At 38.9% G+C, this 13,788-nt stretch overlaps 1 protein-coding gene across 1 annotated transcript in view; it reads left to right on the plus strand.

Annotated features, from left to right (window-relative positions):
* Positions 1–397: 397 nt before the first annotated feature.
* Positions 398–13,788, plus strand: part of LOC104052266 (macrophage mannose receptor 1) — a 34,795-nt gene continuing 21,404 nt past the window's right edge. The window contains exons 1-11 of the mRNA XM_064444732.1: positions 398–562; positions 1,741–1,914; positions 3,128–3,289; positions 4,232–4,345; positions 5,441–5,587; positions 7,360–7,542; positions 8,442–8,596; positions 9,839–9,952; positions 11,136–11,251; positions 12,164–12,312; positions 13,173–13,372. Of these exons, the coding sequence (XP_064300802.1) occupies positions 502–562; positions 1,741–1,914; positions 3,128–3,289; positions 4,232–4,345; positions 5,441–5,587; positions 7,360–7,542; positions 8,442–8,596; positions 9,839–9,952; positions 11,136–11,251; positions 12,164–12,312; positions 13,173–13,372 (1,575 nt within the window). The 5' untranslated portion in view covers positions 398–501. The remainder of the gene's footprint in view (positions 563–1,740; positions 1,915–3,127; positions 3,290–4,231; positions 4,346–5,440; positions 5,588–7,359; positions 7,543–8,441; positions 8,597–9,838; positions 9,953–11,135; positions 11,252–12,163; positions 12,313–13,172; positions 13,373–13,788) is intronic.

The raw sequence follows: 13,788 nt of genomic DNA on the forward strand, positions 1-13,788 counted from the left end.
TTCTCCTAGATATGTAGACCTGTGACGTTATAGCAGTGTACTGAACCACTGTGGTTTTGTCTCCCTTTGCTTCTGAGATGCAAGGGTTAAAGCATCATCATCAAATATCATCAATGATATTTCACAGCAGGTTTCTTGTCACCTATTCTCAAGTTGCTTTTTACAAGGTCTGTCCTGTGTAGCACCCCAACAACTGACCCATATATAATACTAGCAAAGTCCCAGAAAAAGACAAATGTCCCCACCTCTAGTTACAAGGACAGAGACTTCAGTTGTGGAAGCGACTCATTCTTCAAAGGGCGCAGTGTTCACAATGTGCATTCTAGTTACTTAAGAATACCACGTGATAGGATATTTCCTTATTTTGTGTACAGAGCTTTAGCCATCAACCCTTTGACACAGAGAAGGACCTGGTACTATCCTCACTCGGAAGGATTTTATATACTGCCAATCTTATAGTCCAACTTTTGGTAGAGGAATGAAAAGCAAGTTACATTTGCAATGAGTTTCTCCAGGTTCCTAGTTTTTCTTTCCCTTTTGCATGGTTCATTACAGTCACTGGGTAAGTTTCCTGTTGGTTTTGTGTTAAACTAGAAATGAAAATGCTTTTCCTGGGGCAGTTTTATAGTTTTAATGCATAGACTGATTATTTTATATTTGTTATCAGATTTGATACACAGTCTAAAAAGTATGTTGGGTATTACCCTGGCAGTTGATTCACAGAGGGGTGTTGGGGGCAATAGAGGTAAATTCCTTTCTGTGGAATTTCTTTCTGTGGAATTTCTTTCTGTGGAAATAGTAAATCAGATGGCACTGTATGGGAGGGCAAGGAGAGATGAGGAAGCATGGAGCTCTTTCCATTTACCCTCCCCATCACAGCCATGGTGCAGCGGTCAGTCAAAGGGGTTTAGAGCCATGTTTTCATGACAGCTGTGCAAGTTTCTCCTTCTGCTCCAAGACATGAGGTATGAGAAGGAAGAACTGGCTCCTCCCCTCCAGTCTGACCAAATTAGAAGAATAGTTCTAGTCTGAAGATGTCTATGACTCATTGGGTATAGGTATAGAGAGAAATGGTAAAGCAGTAATGTATGTAGAACTGAGCAGATAAATGTGTTTGCATGAATGTGATATTGAGAGGATATATCAGAAATTTCAGGATAAAAGAATGCTCTTGTAATACAGTGATAGTTTAAAAAGGTGAAGCATTGCTAATCTTCAAGAATCTGAGTTGAGGGTGAATCTGCAAGACCTCTCTAAGTGCAGAAATGTGCAATTGAAACTTAAGATTTTTACTGTGTAAATATGTCCATGACAACCAAATCTGTATTCTCTCTGGTCAGCTATCCTTTTTCTTTAAACAATTAATGAAAAGATGGAGCAATAAAGTGAACCTATGAGCCATACAGAATACAACAATGCAGTGTACTCATTGTCTGAGATCTACTTGTGGTTTTTCTGTCTTCAGAAACCACAACTTATCAGCAACTTATCATTACAGAATTTGGCTTTCTGATAAAATATATATATCAAACTCTAAACACAGTATTTAAACCCCAAATTTTACTAAACAAACATTTTATTTAAAATCTTTAGCTACACGGGGGGAAAAATGATAAAAATTAATTAAAAAAAAAGATGTTGTGTCCTCTCAATTTAGATAGACAGGTCCATTACTAGAAAGTCAGATTTATGATTTTATAATTATTTTCATAGGTCCTCTTAACACTTTCTTCCCACTAGATACCTTTACATTACGAGGAAATGCCAATGGACAGCCATGTGTATTCCCTTTCAAATATGAAGGCAAACAGTACAATGAGTGCACAGATGCGGGTAGGTCAGATGGCTGGCTCTGGTGTGCGACAACTGCAGACTTTGATGCTGATAAACTGTATGGATTTTGCCCACTAATAAGTAAGTCCTGCATTTTATTTATTAACTTGTCATGAAACATTGCTGAGAAAATCATCTATTGAGCTAGCAGGTTCTTTATCAGCTACCAGCCACACACTCTCATGACAAGCCTTGTCAGAGGAGCCCAAATGAAAATAATCTGACTGAACATTGGCCCCATTAGCCAAGTGCTTCCTCCATAGTGAGTGGAGAGGAAGAGATGCCTACAGAGTGTGGTTCAGCCCAGCCAGGTTCTAACTCACCTGCTGGCGGTGACTGTTTCTCTTTGTGGACCAGAGAGGTGAGGAAGTTCTTTGATATCTCATTTCTTGTGGTTTAAGTACATGGCATGTCCAGCATGAATTTAGACTGATATCCTCCTCTCAAAAAATTCCCACTGCTCTTTATTCCTCAGGCATGCCCTGTAGATCAGTTCTCACTGAAACTGCCGTGTACCGTTTTTTCCCCTTAACATCCATTTCCTATCTTGTTCTTGTCTCCTATTGCCAGCCTACACAAAAATTCTGCTGCTGAAATTATCCTCCTCTCCCATCTTTGTATTAGCTTCTGCAGCAAACTTATATTTGGATCCCCTCACCTCAGGACACAAACTGTTTCACTTTTTTCACCAACTGCCTTCCCAGTACCAACAGTTTCACAAGGTTTTGTGAGTTGTTCTGCAAACAAACACTGCAGCACTGCAGCTGATTTGTACATTGGTGTTGCACAGACTGTTTTTATAGCTCCTTGGGCTGTCAAGGGCCGGGTTCTGCCAGTTTTGAAAAGGCTGCTCCTCTTGATGAGCCAAGAGTGAGTTCCTGTCCCGCAGGGATGAAAAGCCTCCAGGGTCATAGTTCACCTACATGCTTACCTTCCTCCTCTGACTTCACCCTGGAATCTTTTTTTCATCAACAGATATGTCTGGTTTACCTAGTACCACATTTTGTGTAAAAGAGAATTTAGAAGCAAATATTGGAAACCCATTCACTCCCTTCTGAAAACTTAGACATCTAAAATAATGGTTTTAATAATAAAAAAAAAAATTACTTTGTGTTTTTTTTTTTAAATTGATGCCTAATCTGATTTCAATTTTTCTGGTGCTTTAAAATTGATGTTAGCATACAGTTAATACTGTGCATTTTTAGAGATTTTGCATTATTACATACTTAATTTCTTTTAGTTGGTGCAGTGTCAGTCCTCTAACAGCTGTGCTCTATGTCACTTCTTATTCTAGATGACACAGAAAGATTTTGGACAGAAGATATTTCAACTGGCATTTACTATCAGATAAACTCAGAATCAGCTCTAACATGGCACCAAGCAAGGAAAAGCTGTCAGCAGCAAAATGCAGAACTATTAAGCATCACAGAGGTTTACGAGCAAGCATATATAGGAGGTAAAATGATAGAGAAGATGACCTTATATGCTGCCCAGAGCTTTAGGCAACAAAGTTGGCTCCCTTGTCTTCTGTCTCAGCGAAGAAGACAGGGTGTCAAGGGTGGTTCAGCAGCCACCAAAAGGGAGATGGTCTGAACTGCCCTTCCACTAGCTGGTGTGTTTTTTGTGAAGGATTGATCCCAAACCTCTACGGTGGTGGAAACGGCCCCATCCTACCTTTGTGCTCAGGAGGGAGCTAGCACATCTTCTGTAGCCTGTCCCGGGGGAGGGTTTTCTCTGCTTGCTATCCTGCCAGTATACTCATTCCTGAGCAGAGCTATGGTCTGGTCCTCAAATTTGCATTTTTCCTCTGTGTTTCAAGGACTATTCATCTTTCTAGGAGAACATATGATGATGGCTAGATTGGTACTAATATGGGTACATTTGCATACATAAACTCCAAATAATTCCAGTGGATTTCAGATACAAGTATCGTGGTATCAGTTTGGTTATAAATGGTGTGAAGGCGGCTTTGAAACCACTCACAAAGAAAAAAAATCTGTAAAAAACAGATTGGCAAACACTCTTTGTCTTTTTGATGTGTTTGCCCCATGACATCTGTTACAGAAACATTTTAGCACAACTCTCTAAAGAAAATAAGGTATTTTTTACATCTCTTATGTTGTAATGAAACAAAGTGAGAGAAGTAAAGTCTTATTTAACCAGTGAAATAAGATGTTCCTTTGTCCTTTTAACTACTGAGATCTCTGCTAAATCAATATTTATTCATTTACATACTTTAATTTTTTATTCTGTGCACCTCAGTAATGCAGAAAGCACTGTTTTGGGGCTGGTTTAAACTAAGAAATATAAATTTATTACTATTTACTTTATTTCTTTTAAATTAACTTGCTAAGTATGGGAATAGGGAGATATAACTGACTTTTTTTTTCTCATTTAGAGCAAACTGAAAAATTCAGTTTTGCATTCTGGATTGGACTGCACACTTTGAATTTCAACAGTGGATGGCAATGGGCTGGGGGCAGCCCTTTCAGATATTTAAATTGGGCTCCAGGTATGAACTCTGTCTATTTTGTAATCTTTGAATGCATTCTTATAAGACACCAGTTAATAAAAACTGCCCTGCTTTTATTTCAGGAAAGCCCATTCTGATTTACAATAGCTGAAGATCTAGGTCTTTATTTTAAGAAGTAAAATTCCAGATTCCAAATTTCACTATGGATATCAGCTATAGCAAGTTCTTTTATTTTCTTATATAAGGAGAGAGCTTGTTTATGAAAGCAGAGTATCATTTGGAGGGATATATAACCCTACAGACAAGAGATCAGAATTTTTCCATAGCGTGCTGCCCAAGAGTATTAATATGAATCAAATCTTCCAAAACTAGCAAAATATTTATAAAATAATGACACTATGTTGTCTGGAGAAATTCTAAGTATTATTGAGAGGCTTAGAGAACCAGCTCATAATTCCTCAGCAGTTTATGCAAAACTGCACTGGGCCACCTCGAGGAAGGGAGACAGGGGTGGGTTTGTGGTGCTCCTCACACGCGGGGAGTTCTTCTGTTTGTTGGTTTTTTGGTCCCGTGTTTCCTTTGTGCCATGAGTATTTCAAGCTATCTCCTGTTTTGAAAAAGTTACAGGGTGGTAAAGGAATAATAAAACTCTCCTCTAAGTTTTCAAAATACCTGTATCAGTAAATCTCTTTTGCTGCTTACAGGTTTTTTACACACTGCAACTGAAAAGAGAAAAGCTATTTTATATGAAAGTAGAGTTGTGAAATTCTGGAGATATACTGAAGGGATGGTATAATTTAAAACTGAATATTTTGAAAGTTTGGAAGTTTTTGACATAGCATAACAGTCTAGCTTCAGTTGTTCTGTCTGTGAGCACCAGCAGGAAAAGAACCAGAAATTTCCTAGGACTATCCTGACACAAAGTCAATGGTGGGTCATTACTTCACTCTCAAAGCATTAGCTAAAAGCATCATCCTATAAACTACAACACCAGTTATCCTAAGGGAGAGGGCGTCTTCATATTAAGCATTGAAGAAATCAGAATAAGTTGATGTTCCTACTGCTAATATGATGGTTTTGTTAATCTTTTAATTTATTTTCACTGTGAGGTTCTATTTTCTCCCTTACTCAAAGGAAGTCCTTTCCTGCTCCCTGGGAAAATTTGTGGAGTGATGAATCCAAGAAAGAATGCTAAATGGGAAAACAAAGCATGTAACCAGAGGCTCGGCTACATTTGTCAAAAGAGGAACTTCAGTTCAAAGACTGACATTATACCCAAAGGTAGGTTAGTCAAATAAAGATTTTTCTTTGACTTTTAGAAAGAGCAATCTGTAAAGATCTGCAAATGGTAAAAGGTATGCAACATTATTTTTCAACCAAGGTGCTAGAAATCTTTGAAAAGCACAGCTGTACATGTGCACACAGACTTTTAGAGATTGCTTTTGTCCTCCCATTGTGTATTAACCATTTGTAGGAGAATATTATTATTTTGTTTCATCACTCTGTCATTCATTCTTGCAAGATGGATAAAAGCTGCTCTGTCATTGTAACCAGTGCCAGCAATCAAATTTGCCTAAACACAGTAGAAATTTTATGCTTCTCCTTTTCTTCTCATTTGCTCTAAATGTGAAATTGCAGTTACTCTAATATTAATGCAAAAAAAAATCCTCCTCTGACGACCTCAGTGTGCAGTGTGTTGGGTTCATACGAGCAGAGGAGAAGGAATAGTATTCAAAGAGGCTACTTTTCATCCATGGGCCACCCTGACCTGAGGCTTCAGTGACACAACATGGCTACGAACATGCCACATGCAGGAGGGATCTGCTGGAGGCTGTCATCTGGGAATGTTATAAAAGCTATTTTCAAAGACGTAGTTATAGTAAATAAAGTAGAGAAAAAAATTCAATCTTTATTGAAAGAAATGCAGGGCTATATTTTTAAAGCAAGCTTAAGGTAAGCTTTTAAGGATATTTAGGAATCTAAGTAACAAACGCCACTGAGTTAATATAAAAACTACCAACTGCACTAACTTGCACTGTTTACTGCAGTTACCGAAGAATTACTTCATGCTTTTCCATATCAGAAAATTATGTGTGGTTGCAAAAAGACATTAAACAGGAGGCAGAGCCTAATGTCAGCCACTGCATGCAGCAAGGGAGACCATGACACACTGACCAAACTGCTCTGGGGGCAAAGAGGGGAGAGGCTGACTGCTGATGCGGTGTCACGGACACTGCACATGACCAATATGATCAAGCAAATGCCAGTTTATTACAGACACAGCACGGTTAATATAGCTCTGTAATCACCTTATTACACACAAGCCTATTGTTTATTATACACAAGCCTATTGTTAATTGTACACAAGCCTTGGGCTTCATCATAAGGATAGCCACTAGCAGCATCAGCAACTCCTGAATGTGGATTGTCCTGGTTTTGCTAAACTGTAATGAGACACTCCCGCCGGTGATATGGGATGCGGCCCCTGTTGACAGAGTAGCGCCTGTGGCCAACCTTGGAATTTGCAAGTTATTAGGAAGACGTAATGCCACCCTGCACGTCCCCCCAGTAAGTTTGTACAATGCCACTTTGTAAGTCTTGGAAAATACAAAATCACATTTGTTAGTAATAGCTACACACATTGGTTTTAACTTGCAACATCCTTGAGGCCATCTTATTCACAGGCAGATTAAGCCCACACAGTGTGAGCCTGGATTGTTCACTACGTGTCCTTTGCTTTCCAGATATCCCACAGCTGACATCTGCTTTGGTCTCTCTTTCCTTCCAGTGCTTTATGTCAGATTGCATTTCTGACACAATGTGGGCATTTTTCAACAATTCTCTGCTTAAGAAGACATCATTCTATTTGCATATTTAGCATATTGTGCCTTAATGATATTTGTTTTTCATTTGGATGTATTTGCATTTCTAACTACAGCTTTATGTTTATTCATATAGTCCCACTTTTGTTAAAAGTGCTTGAGAGGCCTCATTCTAGTGTCTTTTATATTCCTCTTACAAAATTGCTCTGAAAAATTGTGCTTTGATTTTAGAGGAATCGAGACCTATTAAGTGCCCAGATGGCTGGTGGCCATACACAGGCCACTGCTACAGCATTCAACGGGAACCCAAAATATGGAAAGATGCTCTGACTTCATGTAAGGGGCAAGATGGAGATTTGGCAAGTGTCCACAACGTTGCTGAATACGGCTTTCTAGTGTCACAGCTTGGTTACAGTGAGTATATCTGTAGGCCTGTATTGTGTTTGCCCCATCTGTAACATGAAAGCTGGGCTTCATGTTAAATATGAAGGCTTTCTCTGAAATGTCACAAGTGGAAGGCTGAATCTAATTTACAGTGCTCTTTTATGTGGTTGCTGTTTCATTAACATAGAAGTATATTTATCATGACGTATTCTACATTGTAAAACATCATAAAGCAGGAAAAGAAAAAAATGGTATTCTTAAAAGAGACACTTAAAGATCTCTAAAGATTGCACTTTTGACATCTTTATTCTATGTTCAATATCTTTAGAACTGAACTCCAAACCTAGAAGACATTTAACTTCTCGCTGAGATTAAAACCTCTTGCTGAGGTTAATGTCTTGCTATATCTCCTTCTAAGAAAATATCTTTTAACTTCTGATTTTCCTGAAATATGTAGCAACCAGTCCTGACACTTGCTGCACATGCTAGACTCGCTAAACACCCCTGACAGCCCTCTAATGCTTCCCTGTTATGGAGGTGTATTGGCAGATGTCTTCATGGCTTGGGCTCCGTATGATCTCCTGACAGGCAGGACACCCACAGACACTCACTGTCCTACCCTCCATGCTGGGGACTATTTTGTTGTTCTAAGTCACCGACACTCTGAATGTGTGCAAAAATCTTATGCCAGCCATAAAGAGCCCTGTATCTATTAAAGTCAGGATTTCTGGGTAGAATCCGAGGCATTTGAAAAGGCCAGAAAGGTACAGACCCACATGTCTCTTACTGCAGATCTGAGAGGAAACAAGCATTTTTGTTAAAGCATGAAGACCACCTCTCACGTACCATATCCCAAATTTATCAGTCCCCGTTTGTTCACTGTGTTGTATAGCACTCCATAAGCAAACCTATTTCTTTTCATGCTTCAGAGCCAACAGAAGAGCTATGGCTGGGTCTGAATGACCTGAAGGCTCACTTCTATTTTGCGTGGAGTGATGGGACTCCTGTGACGTTCACCATATGGCAGCGCAGGCATCCCACCTACACAAATGGTCTGGAGCACTGCGTTGTTATGAAGGGGCAGGTATAACCATGCAGTCATTTTATTGTAATGCAAACTAATAACTACATCAGTCTTAAACCACTTGCCTTTATATACTTATTCAGGGGTCATTCTGTATCTTAGCTTATAATAGTTTTTCCCATAACTTTGGCATCAACCAGAAGAGAAGTTCAGAGGTCTGGAGAGATTAGAATTAGAGAGGTAGCATTTTTCCAGTGCTAACTTTTGAGATTTCTTATCTGGTGAAAATCTGATCCAGAAATTTTACATTAGATTCATTCTCTTGGCTGCAGCAATGAAAAACGTTATAGCTTCGGGAGAGGAACTAGTAAATACATTGCGTGGTTGCTATTTACATACCTCATTTTCCAACCTGATTATGTCCCTCAATGTCACTTCATTGACACATGGCATTGAGGCATGGAGACCTGGCACTAGGGCTTGTTTCTTCGGCTGTGACATAAAGAGAGGACTAACACCTACCTGCCAAATACCTAACCTAAAATCCTATACTATTTCTGACTGCTTGACTTGCAAACTTTATTTTCTTGCAAGACATGGTTGTTGACACATTTACATGCATGTGCGTGCACACACATACACACACAAAAAGTGTCGTGAATTTTAAAAGAAAAAATTGAAAATGCTGTTATGAAAGAAATGCTGTTATTGAAAGAGCTGTTGTATTATAGAATAATATTGATGTTTGACAGCATTAGGCATCAATATAATTGATCCTAAACCAGATTTTATGGGGGGAAAAAAGCTCCTGTTTAAATTTTATTTTTTACATAATTCCTTTTTTAAAAGAAATCAATCATTTTCAGAGTCTTCTCCTTGATGGATAAAACAGTTAATTTACTGCAATACACTCAGATGTGCATTACTTCAGTTTCATTGACCTTTTTTCCAGAAGTGTAGTGAAATAATCCTGCTCTAAATGCAGATCCATTAGCCCCAGATGAGACATATCTTTACAAACCCTCTCATTAAATAGATGGTTATGATAGCAAGTAATGCTGAGACTTCAAGATGTTATTTATTTCCTTCTTTCATCTCAAAACAGCATTAAATGGATCTTAAACCAATCCTGACAGATGTGTCTATTTTTTTTTCTTTAAAGTAAATCTCCAGCAATGATCTTATAGCCTTCTAGGTTACATATTTCAGTTGGTCTTGTAATGAAGTAAGAGGAAAACACTAGTTTTCTTAAGTTTATGAATGTCCCTTTTTTACATGCATTTCTTCTCCCTCCTATTCTAGGATGGATACTGGGCAACTGATGTTTGTGATAAGCAACTTGGTTACATCTGTAAAAAGAAACCTGCATCACAATCCTCTGAAAAAGAGACAATTGAGGACCCAGGCTGCCAGAAAGTAAATGCTTTCACATAAATTAATTATGTTGGGAAAAATGATCAGGAATTGATGACGTACTTGTCCTTGCTTCTTTTAGTGTCTTTGTGTTTGTATCTTCTGGAAAATCTACTCTTATTTTCCTACTAGCAATTTACTAACATATGTGCATTTTTAATTTTTGCTCTGAAAATACTCAAGTGAAGATTCATTTACATGTACATGAATACTGCCTTTCACTCTACTACCAGATGAGCCACCCTGTGACAAAATTACGTATATCTTTTAAATCATACTTTCACTGCTATTCTCTCTGTTTATGCTCTTAGCCTAACAATAGATGCAAAATTATCAAAGCTACGTTGTCTCTTCTGTCAGATCTGCTGTCTATTTAAAGTCTTCATAAAGTCCTCACTATATAAGAACAATAAAAGAAAGAAAATCATTTCAGAACAGAAAAGGAACAGCTTTTTTGTAACATATTCCTACCGATGGACTACTTAGTTGGCCTTTGAGTGATATCAGTAGTTTATTTTTGTCCAAACAAGTAATTTTTCCAGAATCGACCTTTCCAGAAAATCATTATAGTGATATTAGTCAGCATACATCTCTCTAAGAGCAGGAAAAAGCATTATATCCCTGATATTCCACCCTTCTACCCTCTCCTCAAACAAGCACTGACCGAGTTCCTCTTGGCTCAGAAAGTCTCCTCACCCACCACAGTTAGGGATGGCAGGGGCAGCCTTGGGGAGCTGTGCTTGTATGAGAATTCATTTCCATATTGCAATATTTTTGTATTTCATTATGTTGGATCCTGCAGTTCTGGATGGCTGGAGCTGCAGCTCCCCCCTTGAATGAATCACAGGCTCATTGTGGTGCAGTTCGCATAATCCCAGCCTAACAAAGCACTGGAAAGCAATAGCAAATAGCACAGTCACAATTCTCTTTGAAAAGTTATGTAAATATGAGAGAGAAAAAGACTAAGATATTAATGTCACCCTTTAAACAAAAAAAGGCTTTCTATAGGAGCAAACAGCAATGAAAAAACAGCTTTTGTTTTTTAGCTGATCAGCCCAGTCTCATCTTGTTTTTAAGCTTAGCTGCAACAAATTTAACACTGAATATTTACACACAAAAGAGCAGAGCTAATTTCTGTATTGAATTATCTTTCAATTTCACATTAAGAACCTTATGTTTGTCACAGGGTTGGAAAAGGTATGGCTTTCACTGTTTTTTGATGGGCTCTGCACTTTTGACATTCTCAGAAGCAAATAAGACATGTGAACAGAGCAAAGCTTATCTAGCTACGGTGGAAAGCAGGTAAGAAAATATCTTTTTTTATACTTCAAAATCAGTGCTTCTGAAGGAGAAACTTGCAAAACTTGTTCAGTTGTTGAACTCTCCAAAGCATTTTATCAGCACTTCTCAAAAGTTTTGTAGTAGTAAGCCAAACAAAATTATCCATGCAGGAAAAAAAGAGACTCCATGTTTTAGGGCTTGCTACTTAATCTATTATAACGGATTTCAAATTTGGGGGGTTCTTGAGTTAAACAGTTTTATCTTTCATTTCCTAATTAAATTAACTTCTATGTTAGTTTTGGTTTGGGTTTTGGTTGGGGTTTTTTTTGTGTGTTGGAAAGTAGCTACTACAATTTTAATCTATTTCCTGATGGGTGTTATCTCATTATGATAGAGAAGCTTTACCAAAAATGTTTTCCTACACCACCTTCTAAGCCAAATTCTGAACAAATATAGGAAATCTTCCTCAGGACCTGCCCCAGCACAGCCAGAATGCATCATCGCCAATCTACCCATACCTCAGTCAGGCTTTGCAGGCTTCATGGCCTCTGAGGAACATGACTGCCTTCAGAGGTGATGGCTAGCATAGCTGGCAGTTTGGTCCTGACTTGGCAGTCTGTTTGAGGCACCTCAAAGTTTTGGAAAGACAAGGAAAATAGTAGAATACAACTAGAAGCCCGTGTGAGCAGTGATTTGCGACATTTCACAGAGCTGAGTGGAAAGGAGAGAAGATGCCTTCAGCTGAAAGGAGAAAGTTGTCCTGCACTGAGTTCTTTTGACCACAATTAAAAGCCTGCTGAGGTTTTGCCTGAAATTCACTGAGAAGCTGTTGCCTCGGGTTCATGCTAGCATGATAGGGATACGTTTATTTGTACCACTTAGATTAATATTGCAAGGTAATAGGTTGTGAATGAATACTGTTTTCTACTTCAGAAATGAGCAAGCCTTTCTGATTAGCCTGATGGGGTTGAGGTCTGAAAAATATTTCTGGATCGGTCTCTCCGACACAGAAGAACGAGGGAGTTTCAGGTGGACCAGTGGTGAAACTCCTCTCTTCACACACTGGAACACAGCAATGCCAGGTAAGCGCTGCATGTGCTCAACCCTTGTGATAGGAGTGCAGCTGCAATTCATGTGGGTTTCTGCCCTGGTGTTAGAAATTAGAGCAGGCACTTTCTTTTGTGCTTGTAGCTGTAGGTGGCGAACACCATCAGACCTTGTGTTTGATGCCAATGCAACAAGCACCATCACAGCTGAGTGTCAGGTGTTGTGTAAGTCAATCTCCTGCAAAGCTTTACAGAAACAGATTTTTAATACGCTAGACTGAAGGCAATACTGTTCAGGTGTTAAGAAGGTCCACAATCTCATGTTTTCCCAACTTTTTAACACCAGTTAACATATCATCAGATTAAGAAAAATTATTACAGACATTTTTTTGACCTTCAAGGTGCATATGTGAGAAGTGAGCAGTGAACCTCTAGCTGTTTTGCATTTCAGCAAAGCAGATTAGCATCTGTGTGGGAACTCTTGCCCTCACGTTAGCTAGTTATGCCTTAAAATAAACTTCTTGTACTTGATATCAGCCTTCTTGAAATTAATTACCCAGATACTGAGAACGCCAAAGTAGTTGTCAGGCCTTCTGCTACATATGTAAATAAAATCAAGTGCCCTTTGCCCTGTGATTTCCCTGGGGTGTCAAGGAAGATTTGTATTCTAAAGCTGCAAATCTTCGTTTTTGGCAAAGGTGTGTCTTTGAGACTCATTGGCCCATACCTGGGCTCTGGCAGGAGGTATCAAAAATATTTTTATATCCAGAATGGTTTTTAACCTCCATAATTTGTATATTCCTTTTCATAATTTTCTATTAATAAAACCAAAAGTCTCATTTCTAAGAGTGCAGTTAAGACTGTGGTTTTGCTACTTTTTTTCCTATTTCACAAAGGAAAACAACAAGGCTGTGTTGCCATGGGAACTGGAATTGCAGCTGGATTATGGGATGTTGTTAGCTGTGAGAAGAGAGCAAATTATCTTTGCAAACAGTGGGCAGTGGGAGTACCATCTCCTGCTCCTCCAGTACAGGTCCCTGCAGCCTCCTGTCCCGAAGGCTGGGACGGAGCCTCCCGGGCAGACTCATGCTTCAAAGTAAGTGTGCATATACCTTCACTGTGAGCCCGAGCATGGGGCAGCCCAGGGGTCGGTGCCCTGGTCACTGTGGTACTCAGGGACCCAGGTGCTGGGTCATTTTTTGGGAATGATCTTTTCCATGGTATTCAAGGGCAAAAATCTGTAAGAAAATCCATCAAATACAATGAAAGTTGACAATTAAAAACCTGAAACAATGAAAACGGAGTGCTAAAAATACACTTTCTTTTATTTAAATGCCAGGTGGGAACTGGCATTCCTAGTTTACTAGCAAGCAAACCTAGTTTACTTGCTTCCAGGAATTTGGGACTTCAGAACAACATAGTATTGCATCTCAAGAGCTGGCAGTGTCACTTGCACAAGTCAATGTTTCTACAAGAAATATGATGGGAACCTGGCCTTCTGACAACCTTTTC

Source organism: Phalacrocorax carbo, chromosome 2, assembly GCF_963921805.1.
Source record: "Phalacrocorax carbo chromosome 2, bPhaCar2.1, whole genome shotgun sequence".
In the NCBI taxonomy this organism is placed as follows: domain Eukaryota; kingdom Metazoa; phylum Chordata; class Aves; order Suliformes; family Phalacrocoracidae; genus Phalacrocorax; species Phalacrocorax carbo.